This window comes from Manis pentadactyla, chromosome 19 (assembly GCF_030020395.1).
Source record: "Manis pentadactyla isolate mManPen7 chromosome 19, mManPen7.hap1, whole genome shotgun sequence".
In the NCBI taxonomy this organism is placed as follows: domain Eukaryota; kingdom Metazoa; phylum Chordata; class Mammalia; order Pholidota; family Manidae; genus Manis; species Manis pentadactyla.
Window position 1 is genome coordinate 14,203,805 of NC_080037.1, and position 24,644 is coordinate 14,228,448.

The window sequence follows — 24,644 nt, forward strand, 5'->3', positions numbered from 1 at the left end:
AAAAAGCAAAGTCATGGGGCAGTGCAGGGCGGTGGGGGTGCAAAAGAGTGACGGGGCCAGAAAAGCAAGGGTGACACCTAGCTCGTCTGTGACCGTAAAACAAACATTCGGGTGGGGGCACAGAATGCCCGAGGAGGAAATAAAGCCAGCTGGGATGCCCACTCGCTAGCCCCTTCTGCCTCTCTGCCCTCCCGCACCCCATCCTCTCCGGGAGGACCACCTCCGAGGAGAGGGTGCCAATTACGGTCCCCACCCTCACCCGTGGGGCGACAGAAGCGACACGGGCTCGGAGGGAAAACCGGGGCTCAGCGGTGGGCAGGGTCACGCCGGCCTCCAGGTGGAGGCCCTGCGGCGGGGGCCGCCCGGGCCGAGGGAGAAGCCGGGGTCGGAGGAGGGTGTCGCCCCCGCCGCCCCCGAGGGGAGCTCCGGTTACTCACATTCTCCGTGTCCCGCTCGTTCACCGTCGGCAATGGCGTCCGGGCCGACATTTTGTGCGGAGAGTGGGGCCGGGCCGGGGTCGCGCCGGCGGGGCTGGGGTGCGGGCCCGGGGGCAGGAGCAAGCGGGTGACGACGCGAGCGCGAGGCCCGGCCGAGCGCGGCCCAGCGCCTCCCGCAGGCCGCGGGGCGGTGCGACGAGCGGCCGCGAAGGGGAGGGGGGCCGCTTCCCGCGGCGGCGCCGCAGGGGCCCGGGCCGGGGCGCGGGCGGGCTGCGGCGCGCGGGCCGGGGGGCGGTGTCCGGCCCTGCCAGGCGCTCCGGGCAGCGGCGGAGGTGAACGGCCGCCTCAAACCCCTGCCCGCCTCGCCCCAAAGGGCTCGGCCCTGGCAGCGCCGCCCGCGCCTCGCCCCGCGCTCCGCCTCAGGTGTGCGGCGCCGCCCGGCCGAGCCGCATCCGCGCGCCCGGGGCCCAGCGGCGGCGGCGCCTCAGCTCGCGGCGCTCCGGGTGGGTCCGCGCGGTCGAGGCCGCCGCCGCCGCCGCCGCGCCTCAGCCGGGAGGAGCGGCCCGAGCCGGCTGCGCGCGGAGCGGCGGGCGCAGCACGCAGCGCCCGAGGCACTTGGCGGCGGCCCCCGGGTGGGCGGGCGCCAGCCGCGGGGCCTCGCCATTCATTCCCTCATTAGGGATGCGGGGCCGCCTCCTCCTACCTCCCCCCGCGCCCACTCGCCCGCCAGTCCCGGTGTTTATTTTTGTTTCTCTCCCCTCCCGCGGAGTACGGTTGTCTCAGTGCCTTTGGTGGTTTTTATTTGTATTCGTGTGTGGGTTTTGCCGGGTTCAGGTGAGAGGGCGCTGAAGCCATTAAGTGGCCTTTTTTTGTCCGCCTCGTTGGGGAAGAACGGGCACCATCCCACACTAGGTCCTACACCGTCCGTCTCCTACCTCGGGACTTTCCGCAGCCTTAAATTCTCCTCCGCCCCGTTCCCAGGCTATCTCAACTCCCGGCCTCCCCCGAGCCCTCTCTCAGTCCCCTTCTCCAGGGCGCCGTGGGGCTTACGGTCACCCTACTAGCTGGGCAAAGGGCACAAAAGCCCTACAGGCAGCAGCCGCCCGGGAGGGGCTGCTCGAGAACCTTCAGTGCAAGGGACTCAGGCCAAGCAGCTCGCCCACGAGGCCCGCACGGCGCAGCCTCCCTGGGAACGGGGCCACAAGAGAGGTCGCCTGGCACCCACCGCAGCCCCCGGGCTTGGAGGAGACCCGGGAATCATTGCACTAGCTGATCGTCACTTCCTGGGACACAAGGAAGTGTCACTTAGGCAAGCTTTTTAGGGAGGGATGAGCGCTGTCTCTGATTTGGGCCCTGTCCTGTGCGCTCCAGGAGGCTTCCTCGCCCGCCTACCCACCTGCCCCTCCACGCATCCTGCTGACACCCTATAGGATGCATCGCCCAGGACCCATGAGCCCTTCAAAAAGCAGTGCTGCTACTTTTTATCTTTAGCGCTTACGTTTTGCACACTCAGCTTCTAAGACAAAAACCTTAACATCTCGCTGTTCCTCTTCTTTCTGATATTTCCTTTTCCCTTCCTTTTATGGGTGGGCAGGAAGATGAAAGGAGGAATAGAGTGGAAAGGGTACATCCAGTTTTGGAGCTATTTCTGTAAGCCTTCACTGGGAATCTTAACATAATGGGAAATTCCTCCTCTCTACCAAAGTACGTGCATTTTTGAAGGACGCATCCCTGCATCAGATGGTTTTTATCCTGCCTCATTAAAGGTTGTTTGTGAAAAGTTAACGCTTGACCCTGCAAACATGTTCCAACGACCTACAAATAGCAAATACAAAGAACCTCTGAGAAAAAAGAAACTCTTGCCCAGTATGTATTCACTTCTAGAACACCACCTATATATTCAGTTCTTTAGTATTTTACCTTGCAAACGCTCCCCAATTTCACAGAACAAATAAACATCACAAGATCCCTTTGGTGTTCATCACCGCCCCTCAAACAGAATTTAGGCTTTCGAATAGCAAGGCTGCATCCTGAGTTATGGTGTGCAACTGGGAACACCAAGCTTTTACAGTCCTGCTGCAGGGCTCCTGGATCGCCGAGCCGTACAGCTGTTTGGGCAGAAGCTTGTACTTCTCTGATCCACTAGAGCCGGTGCTGCCTATAGAGGCGCCCAGACCAGTGTCAGCAGCACCATTGGCAGCAGCCACTCAAGAGGACCTCAAGTTATAACAGCAGCCGTTTTGATATGGAAATAAACAGTATCTGTGAAAGGGTCTTCAACACCACTGGAAAAGGAATCAGTCCTTCAACTGGTAGCCTGGAGTTTGCTACTCAATACCCACTCACATATTATCCTATGTCTTTATCCTTGAGTTGACCCAGACAGGCAGATTTACTTCCATTTTACAAAAGTCCACTCAAATGATTTATTTGAGATCACAGGTGCACCTAGTTAATCCAAACAGAAAGAGATAACTGGAATAAGTTGTACTGTTCAATATTGCACCAGTCACAAGACCCATAGGTTCACACCTGTAAGGTTCATTTCACCTGCAAGGTATAATGGGTAATTGGAAACCTGTTTAGTTATAATGGATAATTGGAAATCCTAAAGGCAAGCTCAGAATTCTGGCACAGTGGCTTCCAAGACTATAAAGCATATACTAAAAGTCATGGGCAGATCCCTTAGTTCTGTTTGCTACACTGTGCTCAGGTATTGAACTTCCTCAAAATGATGTAATACTAATAAGACTTACTTGTAAAGCCAACCCATAAAGAAGGGGTTATAACAGTAGAACCACATTCATAAGGGAGTCTTCACTGGACAGATAACTGGAATTCATAATTCTGGCTAACAAAATAGACTAGAAACAACTCTATCCATAAAACGACATTCAAATAATCCTTATTCATGCCTACCAGTTTAGGCTTGGTATATAATGAAAACTCATTTCACACAGGTTCAGAAGAAAGTCATTTTATGTTTTTTAAAAGAAGTTACTGAGGGTCTGCCCCTGTGTGAGCTCTCCTCCCCTTAAAATGGCATGAGGCCGTATTGTGGTTGAGTCAAAATTGTGTCTCCATAGTCTTTAATAATGACAATGCTCATGAGCAAAATTTTCTTGTGTCATTATATATAGCTTCTTGTACCTGTGACTATGAAGAGTTGACAAAAGGAATATATTAAGGTTTTGAGTAATTTTCTGTAGGGTTATTAACCAAATGTGGCTTGTTTAACCTAGAGGTTTCTAACCGAAGATGTTAGGACAATAAAGGTTTCAGAAAAAAAATTGAAGTATTGAGAAAAAAATAAATAAATAAATAAAGATCTACAAGAGGTTAAGCCTACATTGAAATGTACTAAAAGAGCATTGCCTACCAGCAGCCTGATGGAGTAGAATTCTCTAGAACTGCACTGTCCTATGTAGTAAGTGCTAACCACATGAGGCTACTACACTCTCAACAGGTTGCTAGTGCAAATGAGGAACTGAATTTTTTATCTTTATCATGTTTTAAAACTTAAAAACTGAAATTTGATTTAGTTATTGGTAAATTTTAATTATGTTATAAAAAACTTGAGTACATGATTCTACCTTGTCAACTATAAATATTCTAAAATATCAGTGCAGATCATATATTTCTGATGAAAACTTATCAACTACATCGAAATTATAAAGTAAAAAATGCACACAGGATTTTTAAAGACAGTAGAGAAAAGAGTGCATGATATCTCTTTAAGAAATATATTGATTGCATATTAAAATGCTAATATTTTGACATGTGTTAAATAAAATATGTTACTAAAATTAAGTTCAACTGTTTCTTTTACTTTTTCAAATGTGGATACTGAAAAAAATATAAAATTACCTATGTGATTTAAATCATATCTTTATCAGACAGCACTTCTCCAGAAGGTAAAAATTGAGAATAAAGAGCTTTAGTTGCTGAATAACCAAAGAGCTTGATTAGAAGCTATTAATAATTCATTCCCTGATTCAACAAATATTTATCAAGTACCACTCTACAACATGCCAATCACTTTATTTTCAAAGGAAATATTCTTCTACCCTAATAGTTACCAGCAGTTTCCATTATATGTTTTTTACTGAGCCAAATGAAAAACATGGTGAATTCATACAAATGAGTCCTAACAGATCTCAGTCATTTGTAAACCAAATGTGACAGTTTCAGCAGAACTGATAATAAACTCATGAAACTGTATATTTCTTATATCATGTGCTTTAAAGTACCAAATGTCTGATAGACTTGACCAGTGAATAGCTATTTATTTAGGGCATGTTTGTTTCAGTAAGATAAAAGGCTCTCTACAGTCTTTCATTTAACCCACACAAGAGAACACCAAGATGGACAGTTCTGTAAGGTAACAAACAGTTGTCCCAGCTAAAGAGAGACACGGTTAATATTCCTCAGAAAAAGAACAATCAGTTCTTTTCATAAGATAAACCGGGTCCCGATTGCTCTCCTACGGTTAACAAGGTACATTTTTATTGCATGGCAACAGACATCACTTAAAATGTAGAATCTCTGAAAAGGAACAGGGCCTCGAGAGAAAACGTATATTTTATCTTAAACACTCTGTATGGCTGCTACCTTTTACAGTGTATATATGATTATGGAAGAAGTGGAAAGTCCTTGTGATCATATACACTGCCCTTGTCTTCGTAACTATCAATGTCAGCACGAGAGCCAGCCCTCGTTGTGTAAGTTGGGCCACCCCACACCTCTCAAACATAATCTATGTCTAAGCTTTTTAATCTCTTTCTGTCCCCATAAGCACTCTAGGCTCAGCAGCGTCACTACTGTTTGGAATTCCCCAGACACACCATGTTGTGACCCCTCCGCTCCTTTGTGTCATCTGCTCTCTCTTCCAGGAATGTCCAACCCCTTTTCGGCCTAATGGACTCAGAGTTGGTCTTTAAAAACCTTCTCTTGGAATGCTTCCCTGATACCCTACTCCTCCCCACAACCAGAGCTCATTAACAGTTCTAAATGTTCTGAAACCTCAATGCAGATCAGGTATTTCTGATGAAAATGTATCATCTGAACTGAAATATGCTCAGATACATTCAATCCTTTCAAACTGTTTTTTTTTGCTATATTAAATTTTACATTACGTACATTCAGATGATATTCTACCTTTCCTACATAAATATCAACATCATTTGTTAACTTGGTTTTTTCTTAGCACTACCCCTGAGCCCTGGATATTCTTCTACTATTGCTCTCCTTGCACGTGTAACTAGCTGGTCCTCCACCTGACTGTGAGCTGGGTCCAGGAATGGAATATGTCTTATTTAACTCCTTTTCCCAGGGGCCTAGCACAGTGATGAACAATGAGTAATACCCAATTTCCTATGACTTTTATCGACTTGCCACGTGTTGTAAATTTCCCCACACTTCCACATTCTTTTGTATTTCTACAAAGCATGTATAGGAATTGAAAATATACAAGAATCAATAAAGTTTGCAACTAGGGACTATAGGAATAGATAAACATTTACATGGTATACAAAATATATTTCCAATAAATGTTGTTGGCTGGATAGCGAAGTGACTCTTTTCTGCCTCTACAGAGTAATAGTTCAACATGGTGCTGCTAATTTTGTTACTCTGTGGTTTTACTGTAATCATTCACTTTTATCCATACACAGAAGTTGCTGATCACTGATACACCAATAAAAAAGTCTTTTAAAGGAGTACCTGCATAAGCAAAGGTGTACTGATGGCAAGTTTTACTTGATTAGGAGAAAGCACTTAAAAGGTAAGTTGAAAAATTAAAGGTAGAATAATGCCATGATGACGTGTGCTGACAGTAACAGAACTGGAGGAACAGCCTCAGAGAGGAACTGGGTCATCGGAACTGGGTGGCTCTTCCTAAGCACAAGCCTTGCAGCAGACAGCATCACAGCATCTCTTGGCAATGTAAACTGGGACTGCAAAACAAAAGACACGTGGAAGTGACTAGGAGCAGGGAGTTACATACTGGTTTTAGCAACACTGAAAAAATAGCAGATGAAAATCAGCATTAATATCATCTTCAAATAAAAGAACATTGGTTACAGATAGACTCACATAGGTGTGGATACACCCACATTGTTTTACCTTCCAAACTAGTTTTGTAATATCACATAGGAAGCAAAGCAATCCTTTGAAAGCCTTATGATAACCAATCCAAAATAGGAGTTTGCTTATCTTTCACTTGCCATTTGCAACTACAAATCCGGCATAATGTAATTCAACATCCTTTCAAGTAATCTTGTAATTTGATAATCTGATTTCATGGACCACATACTGAGTGAACTACTACTTTATCATTTTATACTTATTTTCTAGTATAAAAATATCAGTTTTTATGTTACGCATCGGTTATTTTTCTCTCTTAACAAACATTAGACACCTAGGTTTAATTTTTTTTTAAGTGATGAATTGCAGTAGCTAGCTAGACCTTTTCTCCAATACAAAGGTAATTGCTTTGTCTCACATATTTTGGCCTTTCTCCAACACACTTTTGTATAAACGGCTTCAACTGGTTCCACAAGTAGGTTGGGTACTTTCAAACTCTAAAAAAGATGGCTTCCTAACCTGGGGACTTGTATTTGATCTACATTTTGTGATATTATCTGAGCTTCATTATATTGACACCAGCATACGTACTACATTTTATCATTAGGAACTACTCTAGCTTCAGTCCCTGGTAGTACTCTTCCTATTTGCATTAGTCCCAGATAAACTTGGATAATCTCACATTTGATCAGTGTTCAAGTAGTTCAGCAACAATTATTTACTGTAGAATAAATAGGCATCTATGTTTAAAACCATTTTAGAAGTACTTTTATTTTCCAGATAAAGATACAGTTTTGGAAAGTTATTTCCTGTCTGTTCTATAAAAGTTAAAGCCCCTATTAGTCACTTTGATGGTATATTCCACTTTTCCTTCATAGCTCTTATAATAGTGACGTTTAACAGGGAGGCCCTGTGAGCTCTTCTAGTACGGTACCTCTGGTGCCTAGGACGCTGCCTGGAATATGGGAGTTACTCTACTAACATGGATTGGAGGAATGAATCATAAGTTTAAACATTTCTCTAAATTTGAACATAAGTTTTCAGATCCCAGATTTATTTCAGTCTTAGTATATTACCACTTATAAGTGAAGGACCCAGTTTAAGTGTTCCCTTAATCTTTCCAAATCGGCTCTCCATCATCACCTTGGGCACTTGCCACCCACTGCTTAATAGCTCATTTGACAAGCCTCCCAGATTAACCTTTTCCACTATTTGCCAATGTCTTCTTTTTTCAGTTCTAAAACAAATGTCCAAATTCCTGAAGTTACAAATGCCTGTTTTAAAAATCATTAAAATCACAGGACATGTATCTCAGATTACCATGGCTAGAATCCAGGTTTACTTATGTATGAAAATATGTATTTCATTTGTAATATTTTTAACCATTCTCTTGCTACTTGTCTAATACAAGACCTTAATTCCACCTTAACATTAAGCCACAAATCAGTTGCACATTGGGCACCTACTATGTGCTGTTCTAAGAGGAGTTTTGCACAAGTTCTGATGCTAGCATGCTGCACAGATTTTTACATAAACACAGCTAGATTTATATAGCAAAAGTTGAGCTGAACCTTCAAAGTGGCCACTCTGAGAAAGTATATAGTGATGTGACATGATGTTACACCTTTGCAGTTGTCCCTGGGGCCTTTGGCATGAGCTTGTGTGTGCTCAGTGGTGATACATCTTTGTCTTTTGAGAGTTGACTTCTAATGAAGAGTCATTCAGAATCACCTTTGATGAGCAGTATTGGATGATTAAATTGGAAATCTCACATTTGATCAAACATTAGAAATTTAACAGTTGCAATAATATTCTCTTCTATTCAAACTGGATCGTGCTTGAGAGAAGCATTTAAAACACTGAAAGATGACAGCCTCTTTGGAATAAGCATAAAATCTTGAAAAGTGACTATTTTAAGAGATGTTCTCATTGTTTTATAACCAGTTCTTCACATGGCCACATGGCTCATGCAGATAAGGAACATGCAATCTTGATAAAATGACATGAGAAGCTGAAGAACAAAACACAGTGCTCATTGCTAAGTGTCCAAAGGGTATAGAGGTAAACAAAGGTGAAGAAGAGGCTTCATATAGGAGTATCAATGCATGCTATCATCTTCATCAAGAGCCAGTGTTCACAAATGGCCAACAGATACATGAAAAGATGTTCAGCATCACTAATCATCAGGGAAACGCAAATCAAAACCACAATGAAATAACACCTCACACCAGTTAGAATGGCTATTACCAAAAAAACAAGAAATAACAAGCTTGGTGAGGATGTGGAGAAAAGGAAACCCTCGTGAACTGTTGGTGGGAACATAAATTGCTGCAACCAGTATGGAAAATAGTATGGATGTTTCTCAAAAAAATTAAAAATAGAATTACCATATAATCCAGCAATTTCACTTCTGGATATGTATCAGAAGAATGCAAAAACAGTATTTTAGAAAGGTATATATACCCCTATGTTCACTGCACCATTTTTTACAGTTGCCCAGACATGTCTACCAATGGATGAATGGATAAAGAAAATGTGGCTTATATGTACAATGGAATTTTATTCAGCCATAAAAAATGTAATCTTGCCATTTGCAGCAACGTGGATGGCCCTTGAGGGCATAAGGCCAAGTGAAATAAGTAAGACAGAGAAAAACAAATACCACATGATCTCACTTCTGTATGGTATCTAAAAAACAAACAAAAAAACCGCAAGCTCATAGACAAAGAGAACAGAACTCCAGAGGCAGGGGCTAGGAGGTGGGCAAAGTGGGTGAAGGGGGTTAAAAAGTACAAGCTTCCAGTTATAAATAAATAAGTCATAGGGATGTCAAGTACAGCATGGTGACTATAATTAATACTGTATTGAATATTTGAAAATAATTTAGAGAATAGATCTTAAAAGTTCTCATCACAAGAAAATAAATATTTTGCAACTATGTATGGTGATAGATATTAACTAGACTGAAAATGGTGATCATTTCACAAGCTCTGAGCTCACAATTTATATAGCCAGTCCTTGTCGCAAAGTTGCTCTGAGTATTAATACACATAAAATTCATAAATAATTCTTAGCTCCATAATTATCTTTTGGTAATGTAATTTAGTGTTGTGTATTATTATTATTAATATTATTATTAGTTATGACCCAGAATGCTGGGAAAGGAGGCAACGACCTCAGTCCATTCAAGCTTCACTGACCTCATAACTACTTGCCCAAGGAGGATAAGTAATCAGGGAATGACAAGGTGGGTCCTAAATGCTGGCGTCAGTGTTCATGACCCTCCACCTATCTCAGAAAGGGAAATGCGAGCCACTTCTGTTCAGCACCCAGATCAGCAATAACAACAAAAACAACAAGCAATCAGGAAATCGGAGCTCACACACTAAGCCTTGTACTAAAATCACACACACAAAAATAGAAGTCTCCTATTATTTAACACCTACTGAACGCCCTGCAGTTCACATTCATCATTTTGTTTAATCTCCACAGCGAGCCTATGGGAATTGCCCGGAGTCCAACACAGTTATCAGAGGGAGTTGACCCTCCTGTCAAGGAGAAGCCAAGACCCTTATTCATCACATCTCACCATTCCACCACCAGCATCAGAACACACACACACACACACACACACACACACACACACACACACACACACACACTCCCAAAGCCAAAAGCACCTGTAAAGGAAAACAACTGCATAGAAGTATAGCATAAAATGTGTCTATTGGGGCCATAAGAAAACAATAAAAAGGGTCAGTCTCACATGGAATTAGTTAGAAAAGGCTTTCTAGGCAGCAAAGCTTCAAGCTGAATTTTAAGACATAAAGGACCAATGTAAGTGAACAGGCATGAATCAGGCATTCTCTGAAGAGACTGTAATGGGCAAAAGCATAAAGGCAAGGAGCAGGCTGCAGACAGGACAGGACAGGACAGGACAAGCAGATTTGTTTGACTGCAACCAAGTTTTGAGCAGTCCAGGAAAAGCAGTCATGCACAAAAACATTTAAGGACTCAAATATGTGTGTGCTTATGTGAAAGATGTCTTTCCCCGAATAGAACCATGAGCTGCTACTGAGATGGCTTTAAAATAATGCTGGGAACGATTGCTTTGCCTTTATAGTTTTCTCCCAATGGGACAGTTCAATTCTCCTTGTCTTTGGGCTGCTCTGAATTCTAGCAGCGCTCACTCCCTTGGGTGTATAGACCCAAAAAAAGAAAAATCCCCAAACTTTCTGTTTCCCTGAATGCCGAATACAATTCTAATTCATGGTTGAAATGTGTTAGTGTGTTTTCTGACATTCTTTCCCAAAAAAAGACCACAACTATTTATATGAAAGGGTATTTTGCAGTTCAACACATGGAAATTCGTTTTGGTAAGATACTTTAATGCAATACTGAAGAAATACGTTTCCTTTGCTGCCTGTTATTTTTATAGACAATTTATAGGTGATAGCAAGAGCTTTAACAATAAACAATAAAAGAACGCAATCCCAATCTCCCACCATCTCCTCTGGGGAGGAAGCCAGGTCTGGACGTTAAGCCATAACAGAGGGTTGGAATGATTGGAACTTTGGGTCTGATTCCTGGCACCTACATCTCTCAGTTAAGTTTGTTTCCTGTGCCTCAGTTTCTCTACCAATTAAGTGGAGAGGACCGTTTTCACTTCACAATAAATGCTTATAAAATATGTTCAAACTCCTAGTAAAGTACAGAGATAAATAAATAAATATATGTGTGTAGGCTTGAAAGTTCTCACCCCCTCCTACTGATGGGAGAAGAATAAAAATCTGTGACATCATAAGAAAAGTCCCCAGAATAGAGCACTGATCTTCCACCTTAGTCCTCTCAGACAGTGACCAAAATATCACTGAATATGGTACTCATTCATATGTGACCCAGTCCTGAGGGAGGGGTTCATAGCTCTGGTCTTTGAAATACTTTCCTAGGCTTCTGAACATGTATATATTGCACTGGAACACTGCTTCTCAAACTACCTATGCTGACGGGCCAGGTTTTCTCCCTTTGTACAATACAATAAAAGTGAATTTATAGGGAAATTAAAAACTTTAAATGTAAATGTACAAAATAAAAGTTTAAATTCATGATCAGATTCAACAGACGTAAAATGGCTTTGTCAAATTCTGTGTTTCTAAACACTCTGCACGAAGCCCATCACTGGGCTGAACAACTCGGGGTTTGGATGGGGGTGTGGGGTGGCCATCCTTGGGGCAGCACTGCTCTGAAGCACCATCCGTCAAATTCTCTTTCCATCATTTCTTCCTATGGCCTCCCCAGAACTCTTCTTCATGCTGATAGCCAATGAGGAGTTTGCAGCTAGTGCTGGGAGGTTCAGAGACAGCATCCGCTCAGCACTTTTCTCCATTTCAAATCCAGAGGTGCACCTGAGTAGTTCCCTAGTCACTGGCAACAGGCACAGCCTTCTTGTAAAGAAAGCTACATATTCTAGACTTGCCCAAACAACTCCAATGTTGCACACCCCTCCCGGGCTGTCTTGGGGATTCCTGAGATGTGCCGTGGCTGTGCTTAGTCAGTTAAACACATCCATGGGACTGTGAGGCCCTCTATATCCCAATTCCTGATCTAGTGGGGCCCCAGTGAGTCAGGGCCTATAGAAGGCCTTCCTCCTTCCCACCCTTTGTTTTAAGTGACCAATGCCACCTTGATTAATGACCTCTGCCTCCTCACAAAATGCTTCCAATCAACCCTCTTTATCCTTTGGCACTATTTTTCTCTAAAGATTGCTTTTCTGTGGTATCAGATAGTTAGAAAAAATTCCTGGAACTTCAAGCCCTGCTCCCCCATGCCATAACGATGGGAGGTTGCCCGTTCTTTACTCCTGCTTCTGCATGGAGCTACAATTAAATTAACGATTGTTTATCCAGAGCCTGAGAAAGAGGGAGAGTCAGAGAAACTCCCTGAAAAGATGTGACAGAGTATGTTTGTATATGAATTTTTCTGTACAACGGGTCCTTTATTTTAATCAGATATTCAAGAGTTGCAAAAATAAAAAGTTTAAAATCTCTAATTTAAGCAATCCTAAATGGGAGAGTAGCTCTCTTTCCACCCCTGGTTTTTACAGTGTCAGTTAGACCCAAGCTTTTGTCATATTTCCTCTTCATCTAGACACTGTTTTCCCAAGTACAAGCTGTGATCTGTGCCATGAATCACCACAGGCTGCAAAAGGTGAGTTAGTGCAGAATGTAATGATCACCAGCACCTCACATGTACTAATGGTAAGGATCATTTCATGACACGTTGGTCCTGTAGTCTCAACATAAGTGTTTCTTACATGGGTGAGGACAGAAGGGTTGAAAGACACTGATGTAAAGATTTAGGCCTTAGACCTGAGTGTACACAAGAATCACCCGGGAAGTGAATTAAAATGCATATTCCCAGGCCCTGTCCATAGAACCTGCTTCATAGGAATCTGCAGGTGCACAGCTCCTCAAGTGAAGCTGATGGAGGTGGGCTGTGAGCACACTCAGATAAACACTCATCCCAAAGCACAGACTGAGAACAAAGCCTGGGGAGTCACGCAGACCAGAGTGGGAAGACCAGCTCAGGGGCATTGAGGATCTTGGCAAATTACTTCGGGAGCCCCAGTCTCCTTACCTGTGAAATGATATGACGATCCTGTCATATGGAGTCGTTGTAAAGATTTCAGGGAATAGTGTGCGTAGAGGACCAGTTACATAAAATGCAGTGCCTAGTGTAAAATAAAGATGTCCAGCTCCTTTCAAAAATTATCCAGAATTTTGAGATGGTGACAGCAGAGCATGAAGCCAAGTGCAGGGTCTTTCTGAGTCCAGGGGCTTGTACAACTGCACGGAGGCACACCTATGAAGCCAGTCTTGTGCATGTAAAGCATCTAATAAAACCTCACAAAAGGGCAGTTTTATCTAGATAGAGCATATGTAAGTATAAATACAAGGCATTTTATATAAAAACAAAAGCACTCCACTATAAGTAGACCAAGGTATTGCTAAGCTAACTATTATGACTGATGTGAGTTGATTTGAACTTGTTTAATTAGGTCCCAGAATGCTTTGTTCTACATTTGGTTGTTTGAAAGAAGAACTGTTGAGAAAGTACAACTGCTGGATCATTTCAGGCAAGTCCTAGACGTGCCACCACCATCAGAGCCTGCCAGCGGGGGGTCACAGTGACGCAGGACACCACCTCCTTCCAGCTGCAGCGCCTGAATGTGAGGGGGAAGCAGTCTGCTGTGCCCCCACCCCAATCACCACCCACGAACTTCTCAGTAGCCAGACGAAAGCCCACTCCCTCGGTCAATCAGTTCAAGTTAAATAAAGTACTTTCAAGATCTGAGAATAATTCTCAGAACTTCATGTGAAGTGGGGATCAAGCACTGTTAACATTGCTTTAGAGATGAAAAAGTCCGTGTAGGAAAACTCACACACCACCTCTGGGTGACCTATCTATGGGCTTCGGTTGTTACCTACATACTCCCAACTCGCCAAATTGCATTCCCACCAAGGCCACTCATTTCTGACCCACCACCAGTGAAATTAAGTGCATTTCCACTTAGTTGCCTTACTTCACTTAACTGCAAATGGGTTCAGAACCAAATTTTGCATCTTTGTTCCTCATAATGGCTTCTTTCCCTGACTTTCCATTTTCTTTCTGTGTCCCTGACCAAGACCTTGGATTGTCCCATAGTTTATCCCCACATACACCGACTACAGCTAACACACGTTGTTTGTGTTATAGTTATGCGTGTGCTCCTGTATCACCCCTCCTGGAGTCAAGTGCCCAGAGGGCAGGAACTGTGATTCATCCTTTTATACACTCAGTACTGGAATTTAAAAAGTCTATCCTCCATGTCCTTTGTGATGGAGGGAGGAGTGGGACCTGATTGTATTTCTGCACCAGTTGACATTTCTTGCTTGCTGCTTTTTTGGGCTGCCAAGTAAAGTTCCAGTCACCTGGTGACTGCAATATCAAATGCCATTCAGGGCTTGGGACCCAGTGTCATAATTTTCAGTTCTTGTGTTCACATTAAGAAATATTTGCCTGGGATGGAGTTGAAGTAGATAGAACTTCTACTTGTTCTATTGGGTAACAAGATAACACTTAATTTAAAAGTACTTACATTTAAGTACTTTAAATCATTCTGTTTTGGATATCTTGATACCTGGGACTACCTCTCTGGTGTGTCAATCTGTGTAAGAATAGTATAAATATAGATCAATTTAACATGCAAGGTCAGATTCTGATACACTATTTCAAGGTATAATTCTTGACTCTGAGTATCTTAAAACTGAGCTGAGGAAATTGTCTATGAGACTAGAAATAAATCAGAGAATATTAATGTTGCATAACTGGCTATCCATTGGAGATGGTTATAAAGTTACAGGATTAATGTGTGCATGAATGGCTGAACGAAGTCTAAATGGAGCTGGGCCTGGGCTTGAGCAGTGAAGGATGAGAAGGGTTGGGGAAGATAAAAGGGAGACAAGAGAAGACAGTTGACGGACAGAGCAGAGAATAAATGAAGTAAGCCTGATTTTAGCATGTTGGGGAGAGCAGTAGGGAAATCAACTCATCTAGGGAGAGGAGTTTATATTTGGGAACAGAAGGTACCTGAGTTTGTATATTTAGGTAAGCCTGGAATGTCAAAGTCTTGGAATGATGAAAGGGCTTTGAACTTAGTCTAAAGGAAATAGAAAACAATTACAAACTCTTTTCAAGCAAGTGATGGGATGAGTATGGGCATAAGAAACTGTCATTGGTTCATAGATGATTTGGGGGGATGAGAATTGTGGGGTGGTGAGGGGCTTGGGGGTTCTGCCGTAACCCATAGGTGTGAGGATGAGTGACGGGACCGCAGTAGAGGCAGTAGAGTGACGGGGAAGAAGAAAGAAGGATCTGAGGATTGTTGAGAAGACTCTGCTCAATACACAAACATCCACTGAGTGTCTGCTAAGGCCAAGAGCTTCCGCTCTCACCTAGGAAACCTGTGGCAATCAAGCCCTGCATGGCCCTGCACTTGCAGAGTTTGTCTTCTAGTGTGAGAGGCAGGCAATTAAAGAAGAAGGCAATCACAGTACAGCCTTCTAGGGATTCTGATGGGAAAAGAAGGGAATATTCTCTATGGACACAAACGGAATGACTCTCAACCATAACGGGTCAAGGGTGGAGAATCAGGGAAGATGTCTAAATAAAATGATATCTGATATAAAGGGATAGGGATTGATGAAAGAAAAGTATTCTAGGCAAAGAAATCACATGCAATAAAGTGGAAAAAATGTAATACACCACAATACACACAGAAAACAAACATGCTTGAGAAGCATCTCTCAAATATCAAATCACTTCTCTGTGACATATGACAGAACCTTGGATTTAAGTCTTCTTTTTGGACTTGAAGATAATAAAGACTGATCAGATTTGTATTCCTGCCTTTTTCTCTGAAAATATGATAAAGTCTTGAAGTATAGCAGGAAAGTGCCAAGATCCTTGCTTTAGGCAGCTGCCGGCTAAAACATGAGCGCAATGTATTTCAAAATACATAGAGAGACAAACAAGGTTTTGGAGAACAATAGATACATGCCTGATTTTTATATCTGCAGTGACAAGGCTGGATGTCAAAATCATATCTCTGGTTACAAAGACATCCTCGCAGGAGCAAAAGGGAGGATGGATGCACCAGCCCATGCCTTCAAGAGCAAAGTGTTGGCAGGACAGGCAAAATATGTGAAACCAGCTTATGGGTCACTAGAATTGGTGATGGCCTCCTTCTTTAATTAAGGGAATACAGGAAGAGAAGCAGATTTTAGGGGAAAGGTAACAAGTTCCATTGTTAACATGATGACATCCAGTTGGACATATCCAGTTTGCAGGCAAATCTGGAGCCCAAAGAAGAGGTCAAGACACCCTGTAAAACAAATGCTTTCTTTAAAAAGAAAAAAGATCTGAAGTAAGTATTAGAAAATATAAAAACACCTATTAAGCTTTATTAGTGGAAATATGATTTGAATCATGCACAGAACAATTTTCATGAGCTAATATTTTTGCAGAATTATCTTTTTGTTAAATAAAATATCCCAAACGTAAAGAAACAGTAAGATAATCACTTACAAACACACCAATCAATCATCTGCAGCCCTGAGCCTTCCAATCAGTTTACCCAGAAACCACCTAGGCCAGCAGATGAAAAACCCACTCATCTGCCCCTCTCACATTTCTTGCCCCTTTCTTTCTTCCCTATCTCCTCCTCCTTCCCGTTTTGCCACGCCCTTCTCACTAGCTTACCTTCCCTTTTCTCTTGGCCCTTATTCCTCCTCACCGTCTGGTGTAGGGCTTATAAACTGCCACCTTTCCCTTCAGCAGGATTCCGTTCACCCCATCTCCTCTGTGCCCACCCAAGGCTTCCACAGCCCATCACAGAGGCTGAGGGAAGGATGGTGACTGATCTCCACAGAACTCATGAATCCAGTTGCCTCGTCCTTTCCATTCCGAAGAGGTTTCAGCCTACAAATACACTTCGTGAATGCCACCCCCACCCCCACTGAAAACACTGCACTGCGGAGCATCAGCACATAGCCTTTGCTGCGTTTTTCATGCTGAACTTGCTCTTCCACTTCTGCTCCCCTCCTAACTTCCTCCTTAGCTTCACACCTGCACCAAAGTCACTCTCTGTGGTCATCCAAGATCAAGCGTGATTGTCCATATCCAATCCCCTGACGTCTAAAAACCAGGATAAATATTTTAATCTCCCTTGACCAGGAACGTTGTGACCTAGCAACTGAGCACATGATTTGGAGGTCTACGTTTTTATTTCTGTTCAACTGATATATCATTTCTCCTGACTCTCTAATCCTAACTAACCTTAAATACACAACTCTTTTCTGGAATCTTCTCTGACGATTTTAACTCACTTTATTATTTCCCTTTCCTCAATGACCATAGCATTACTGTTAAGCCAGCACAATAGGAATCAATCATGTGCTTGCTTGTGCTGTGATTAAATTATTTCACCTGAGGCTTTTGCAGCCCTTCCAGGTCCTGACACAGTGCTAATCCAATTACAGTTTGGTTGAAATAAATATTAATCCATCCTCACTGTGTTGGGAGTGGAGAGAAGAAAAGGCAGCGATGATAAACGTCAGCCAGAATGTCAACAAGTTTTCATGTGGGCACTAGAAAGTGACAAGTGATTATTATGTGCTCATCAGCCTGCCCTTCACCTCCTGCTGCCACATAGCTTTGGAGTAGCCGTGATATTCCATAGCTTGGAATGTCAATGGCATATGTAACCTGGGTCATTTAGTCCTTGGAAAGGACATGAACTGGGACACAAACAGGGTAGAGTAAAGCCCCCTTATATATCCACCCTGTCGTTTCCTCAAAGATGTACTGTTCCTAGTTTTACAGTACATCTCCCAGGAGGCACTTATTTCTCACAGCATAAACTGTTATAAAACATGCAAGTGGCCATGTATTTTTCCTAATGAAATTTATTTTTATGCCTTCCCTGAGGCTTCATCATGACTTCAGTGAAAGTAAATGTGAATTCATATGTAAGAAGAAGAAATGTAGGTGGTCCAGCTGCCTGTTTAGGATGGGGTAAGGGGTGGGGTTTATGTAAGTAAGATAGATGATAGATGATAGATAGATAGATACATACATACATACATATTGTATGTATATAATTTATTGAGCATTTATTCTGTACCAGGTACTGTGTTAAATCTGAGATTATCCCATGAGGTGGATATGCTATTACTCTCTGTATCTTAGAGGTGATAAAACTGAGAATGGTAAATGGAGGACAACTAATTTGCTCAAGGTCAGTATCAAGATTCGACATTCAGACAGCCTGGTTCCAGAGCTCACACTCTTCATCCGCAAAGATTACTGTTCTTTTGGATATAAAGAGGAAGTTCTATCTACAAAACCCTATCTGTATTTTTACTATCAGTAAAATACCTGAGAGTACCTGAAAAGTTCTTTTTCAAGGATATTATGCAGGGAATGTGGGCACCAGGGAACTCTGTGAATAAATGATCTCTCATATCTCCAACTGTAAGATTATCCAAAAACTTACTTCATGAGGAAAACTTACCCCAAGTTTCATTAGTATTTAACTTTAAAACTGGAGGAAGGATAGGTATAATCCTTCTGGGATTATTTTTTAAGTATTAGGGAGTTAGAATTGTATTCAAAGTGTTTGAAGAAATGGCATTTCTAAACTGGTGTGTTCAGAAAACTGTTTGAAACATATCCTTCTCTATCCACACCTAACACCCATAAACACATATTCATCCAGCTAATTTCTCTTTCTTCAAAATCTCTGCTCAGGGATGGTCTTCTCCAGGAATCCCCCTCTAAACTCTCCCACTCATCAGGCCACTGTTTACATACACTTGATGCTTTTGCCATAGGGTTTATGACACTGTCCCAGGATCACTGATTTTCTTGTTAGTCTCTGACTGAACTGTACATGCCTTAGCGATTGGGACCCCGTCCTCTGTATTGGTTTGTTTCTAGTCTAGCATATGGCACTCAAAAGGTACTTAGCATATGCTAATATCTAATGAATAAATAAACCATAACCGTATAGTGCCTAGAAATCTGAGAGAAGGACCCCGATCTTGCTATAGAGAGACACTCGCTGAAGCAAGCTCACATTGCCAGAGTTTGAGCAGCAGCTGCCCGTGCAAGAGCCCAGGGCAGTCTGAGAAATCCCCAACTTGGAAACCTGTATGGCTTTCCAGGTAGAAGGCCTCAGAGAGCGATGGTTCTCGCTTATCACTTCAAATTAAAATTTAAGAAGTCACTGGATTTCCAGAGCCCACTGCTGTCAACAAGCATGGTAAACAGTTCCTCTCCAAATCTTCTGCCTGCTAAAGGGATCCGACAACAGAAAGGTCCGGAAAAGGAACAGGGCCTTTCCCTCCTCTGTACTCTTGCATAAGGTCTCCTTGCCACATGGTTTTTTAAAGAGACATTTCAGTGCGAGGTTACACGAGTGACATTGTGGGATGCAGAACACAGGTGTCCTGCCCCCCACGACAGCAATCTTCCTACCAGCTGATTCTAACTCACCCTTCAAAATGGGCTCCAGCCTTGCCTCCTCCAAGCGGCATTCAGTGACCTGCTGCACAGTCACATTTAAATGCCCTTCTCTGGCTCTCAGCGCCTCAGGCAAGCTTCTAGAATAGCACTTATTACCCAGGCCAGAGGAGGGGCTGATTGTCTGTTTTCCTTTACCAGCCTGGGAGCTGTAGAGGGCCAGAACCGCATCCCATACCCCAGGCGCTTTGCTGCACAAACGGGCCTCACATCATTTCTCTCCCTGGGATGTGGGAACCCGCGTAAATATCTGTTGAGGTCCCTCCTTGTCCTAATGGCCTGTTCTCTTGGCATGTTTGCACGTCCCGCTGCTGCCAGCAGCAGAGAGAAAGATTTTAGTGTCACTTTAGCAAGGTAAAATGAATGCTGATGATGAAAATAGCCTCATTAAACTCCAAGAGCCCTTCCAGCCTCCAAAAATCTCAAATGTAATTTCATTAGATGCCCCCTTCCTTTCTCCCTCCTGCAGAAAGCCTGGCTGCCCTGCTCACCCAGTGTTACAGACACCAGGGCTGCCCTGAGTCGAACACCCATCTGAGAACTGATGTTATAAACACTCCCTGGGACTTCCTAACAGTTGGAAGGGCTGAACTGCTGTCGATTCAAAGATGAGTCCAAATCCTACCATTTGCAACAACATGGATGGAGCTAGAGGGTATTATGCTCAGTGAAATAAGCCAGGCAGAGAAAGACAAGCACCAAATGATTTCACTAATCTGTGGAGCATAAGAACAAAGCAAAAACTGAAGGAACAAAACAGCAGCAGACTCACAGACCCCAAGAATGGACTAACAGTTGCCAAAGGGAAAGGGTCTGGGGAGGGTGGGTGGTAAGGGAGGGAGGACGATTAGCACACATAATGTGGGAGGGGGCACGGGGAAGGCAGTATAGCACAGAGAAGACCAGTAGTGACTCTGTAGCATCTTACTACACTGATGGACAGTGACTGTAATGGGGTATGTGGTGGGGACTTGATAATGGGGGGAATCTAGTAACCACAATGTTGCTCATGTGATTATATATTAATGATACCAAAATAAAAATAAATTTAAATAAATTTAAAAAGATAAGTCCAGTTGCTGTCCTGGGATGAAAGATCACAGGGAGAAGATGCTGAAACAACTGTTATAGATTTTACCGGCAGTGGCTTTTGACAGACTGGAATCGAAATGATAATTGGTAAAGACATCTTAGAGGTCACACGTGGCTAGGAGAAGGCTCTCTAGCTTTCTGTAATAGCAGTCTCTGACTGAGCTGGATAATAACCTTGAGGAGCGTAGCTTGGAAGATGAATGCATACTGGGAGAAAGCCTGGTAACACCTCTAAATAGCAGCTTATAGCCTTTCAGAAACAGTGCTGTAATGAGAAGGAAATATTGCTCTTTAAAAGACTCTTTGCTATGAATTACGGTAGCCAAAAAACTGCATCCCTTTTTTTATCAAGAAATAAAACCTCCTAAATTAACAAGTAAGCCAGAGTCATTAGCGGTGTTTTCAGTCATAAACATATTTTTTAGTGGAGTAGAGAAGATAGAGAAGTTAGCTTCTCATTCCTGTGACGAATGACCCTAAAGGCACTGCTAAATAATAAATGTCCATTAACTAGTCTTGAAATAATTGCATTTCAACCAATTTCATGATCATATAGAACCACATTTTGCATCATTGTGCAGCAAGATAAAAGTGCTCTATCCTGTAGATACTAGCCAATCATAGAGGCAGTCTTGTGAGAAGGATTCACTTCCAGGCCATCAAAAGACCCCGAATGTCCCCAAAACATGGCCTCACTACCCTGTGCCATCAATCTTCTCTCCTCCCATCAAGAGATGAAATTGGAAACCAGATCATAATGGTGAGAAAGTTGCTCAAAATGTCACTCTTAAAAGGCAAAGATGAGAAGAAGAGGGGTGCTTATTTAGTCTTCACCACAAATATGGCCTTTTCCTTCATTGCCTTAGGAGGTAGAGGAAATCTCAGATTCATCGACACCCTAGGATACTGAGGAGGTGAGCTGTAGATACAGGATCTAATTTTATCATTGGCAGGTCTGTTAGCATCTTCCCTTTGCACTTACTTACCATGCTTATCATCATTATTATTTCTGAATTTCTATGTACATATCAAAGTCTTCTAATACAATGATGGTACTTGGGATGAAAAGCTAGAGAGAGAAGCCCACCATTCTCCCTCACCCCTAAACTCCAAATTGAATGGGGGAGAGAGAAACAGGGAGAGATTTTCTTCTCAAAAAAAAAAAATCTAATTGGCAATATTGGTATTCAGTAAGGGAGTTCTTATGCTTCTTAGGAGAAATAGGAAAAAAAATGTTAGGGAGAAACTGAGTATGTGATGACATTATAGATAGTCCTGCAAAGAGTTCAAAGTGTTGAATTTAATGGCAGGTATAATCAAACAAGAGCACAATTTTAGATATATCAGTTGCCTTGGTGATAGCCCAGGTGCGTATAACGTATGCCTGCCTCCCATGTAATGCTCAACCTCAGTGGATTAGCTTTAGGGCAATGTTCCCTGTGTGCTCCCGTCATGCCACACTAGATGAAGGTATGCTGTGCTCAAAGGGTACGAAGGCTTTGAAAGAAAATATGCCCCTTGCTTTAATGAGGATGGCCTTCCCACCTTGGTCAATAATTCTGAACCCTCTTCTACAGTCAGGAAAGATGGGGTGATCAACTCGGAATCAAGCCAAGAAAATCAAATCTGTCAATAGCTTTTCCTTTCATGTTCCCAAGCTGCCCCCACTCCACCCCTACACACTTAGGAGAGTTCAGAACAAGTTGTGGATTTGTGCTTCTTAATATTGACAGCAGTTTCAAGGAAGGGGTTTCCAAGGGTGACAGTGAAACACTGATAAACGAACAGTTTGCCTAGCCTCACTTGTAAGGCAGTAACATGAATGGGTGGGGTTTAGATCATGTGCCCATCAGGGCCTGAGCCCTGACGGTAAGGGAAAGAACAGACATGTCCCCTCTCCTAACCCCCTGCCACATTCCTCTACTACCAACCACTGTACTGAATACAAAGGGAAGAGAGGGGGCAAGCTGAACCTGCCCAGAAGCCCGGCTCCTCCCAACGCAGTGGTATTAGTCTATGTTAGACGTAGCTAAAGTGGTTGTAACCATGCAACAGATCGGCGTGTTACTTTTACACAGCAGCAGAATTTAAGAAGTCTGTAAGGCACCTTGTTTCCCTTCCTCTGAACTACAGGTGATGGAGTTGAAATCCACGTGGCTGTGATGGCTGGGCATGGGAATGCCTCTCGATGGCGACTCCTAGTCCATTTCCCACATCTATGCGACAGGAACTTCTTAGAATGAAGATTCAATATTTAACTAGGCAGACTTTTCAAAATATCTTTTTCACTGCATAGATTCTGATGCAATGCCCTTTGAAAAACCCAGGGGACTATAATATACACCCCCGGTGAGGAACCATCTACCATCCAGGAAGATGCCATTAGTCTCGAGTAACAGGTGACCCACGACAGAGCCAACCAGGACAGGGATGGGATGAGGACGAGCAATTACTCAACCTCGTGTACCTCAGTCTTCATATCTGTGAAATGGAAATAGTTATAGTATGTGTTTTATGGAGCTTTGATGAGCATTACATGAATAAATCAATGTAAGGTACATAATATGGTTCCTGGTACTTGTATGTTCTTGAACAATATTAGCTTTTGCTGTCAGTCTGGGTCTAAGCTGCCTGAATAGAAATTGGAGAATGCAGCAAGGCTGTTTAAGTGGGACCTGCCAGAAAACCGGCTGCGAAAAGTACAAAGGAAACAAAATTTTTAGTCCTTTAAAAGTCCAGAAAGAGCTGAATATTTTCCTATGGTCAATCTTTGAAGATTAGTATTTCATTGACTCACTTTAAAGGGGTCAACTTAAGGCAACTCTATAACTTAGCAATTTATGTCATCCAAAGGAACGAGCATTTTTTTGAAGAGAAAAAGAGAAAGGAAAGTATCTACCCTAAAATTCAGATTTTACTTGGAAGCCCCTGGCTTACCACACACTCTTAATAACAACTGAAAAATTCTCAACACGAGTATTTTAATTCTAACTTAGAACTCAGGTCTGAGCAGTATATTGTTATCTATTACTATGTAACAAATAACCACAACCTTAGTGACTTAAAAAACACACATTTATTATCTCCTGGCTCCTGTGGACTACAACTCAGGCACATTTTGCCCGAACCCTCTGCTTCCGCATTCTCTCACACAGAGATTGACTGAGATGTCTGTCAGAGCTGGGGTCTTATACGGAGGCTCGATGGGGAAGGATCTGCTTCCAAGCTCATGTGCTTGCTGACAGGATTTAGTTCCCTGTTAGCTCGGCTCACGGTCACTCTCCCCATACCTTATTTGTACCTCTTCAGCTTTCTTCATTAAAGCCAAGAAGGGAGAGTCCAGAAAGACAGAAGTCCCTGTCTTTGTAGCCTAATCATGGAAGTGATACCCCATTACCTTTGCTGCTCTCTATTGGTTAGAAGTCACAGGTCCCACCCACATTCAAGGGGAGGGGATTACACAAAAGTATGAATACCAGGAAGTAGGAATTACTGAGGCCCATCTTAGAAGTGGCCTGTCATAGAAGCATTTCCTAAACTAAATTCCTTGAAATACTGTTATATCTCAAGACATGAACTGATGCATTAGAAGACAAAGTACATTGGACCAATGCTACTGATTGTTTTATCATCCAGGTGTTCTTAGGAATACAAAATGTACTTTTATATAATGACCCCAAATACTCTGCAATGATCTGCCATACCCAAGAAGACTTTCCTTGAAAAATATTTGATGTAAGAATGCAAAAATATTCACCCTCTCTACTGAAGCATAAACAGCATTGATTTCAGGGTGGTCCAGGTCATTTATTCAGTGACTGCTGCTGTGTGCTATATATCTTGTCTTACAATTTCAACATAAATTAATATTTAATGTTTCTTATACATTAAATATTTATACTACACAAA

General features: G+C 42.7%; 1 protein-coding gene across 10 annotated transcripts in view; it reads right to left on the minus strand.

Annotated features, from left to right (window-relative positions):
• The window catches only part of MARK1 (microtubule affinity regulating kinase 1), a 140,387-nt gene extending 139,615 nt beyond the window's left edge, over positions 1-772 (minus strand). For 3 of the 10 annotated variants that reach the window (XM_036932180.2, XM_036932200.2, XM_036932190.2), the window contains exon 1: positions 438-754. In XM_036932180.2, the coding sequence (XP_036788075.1) occupies positions 438-488 (51 nt within the window). In that variant the 5' untranslated portion in view covers positions 489-754. Of the gene's footprint in view, positions 1-437 lie in introns of all 10 variants that reach the window. The other 7 variants (XM_057495157.1, XM_057495158.1, XM_036932232.2 and 4 more) reach the window with 5 other exon arrangements.
• Positions 773-24,644: the final 23,872 nt, after the last annotated feature.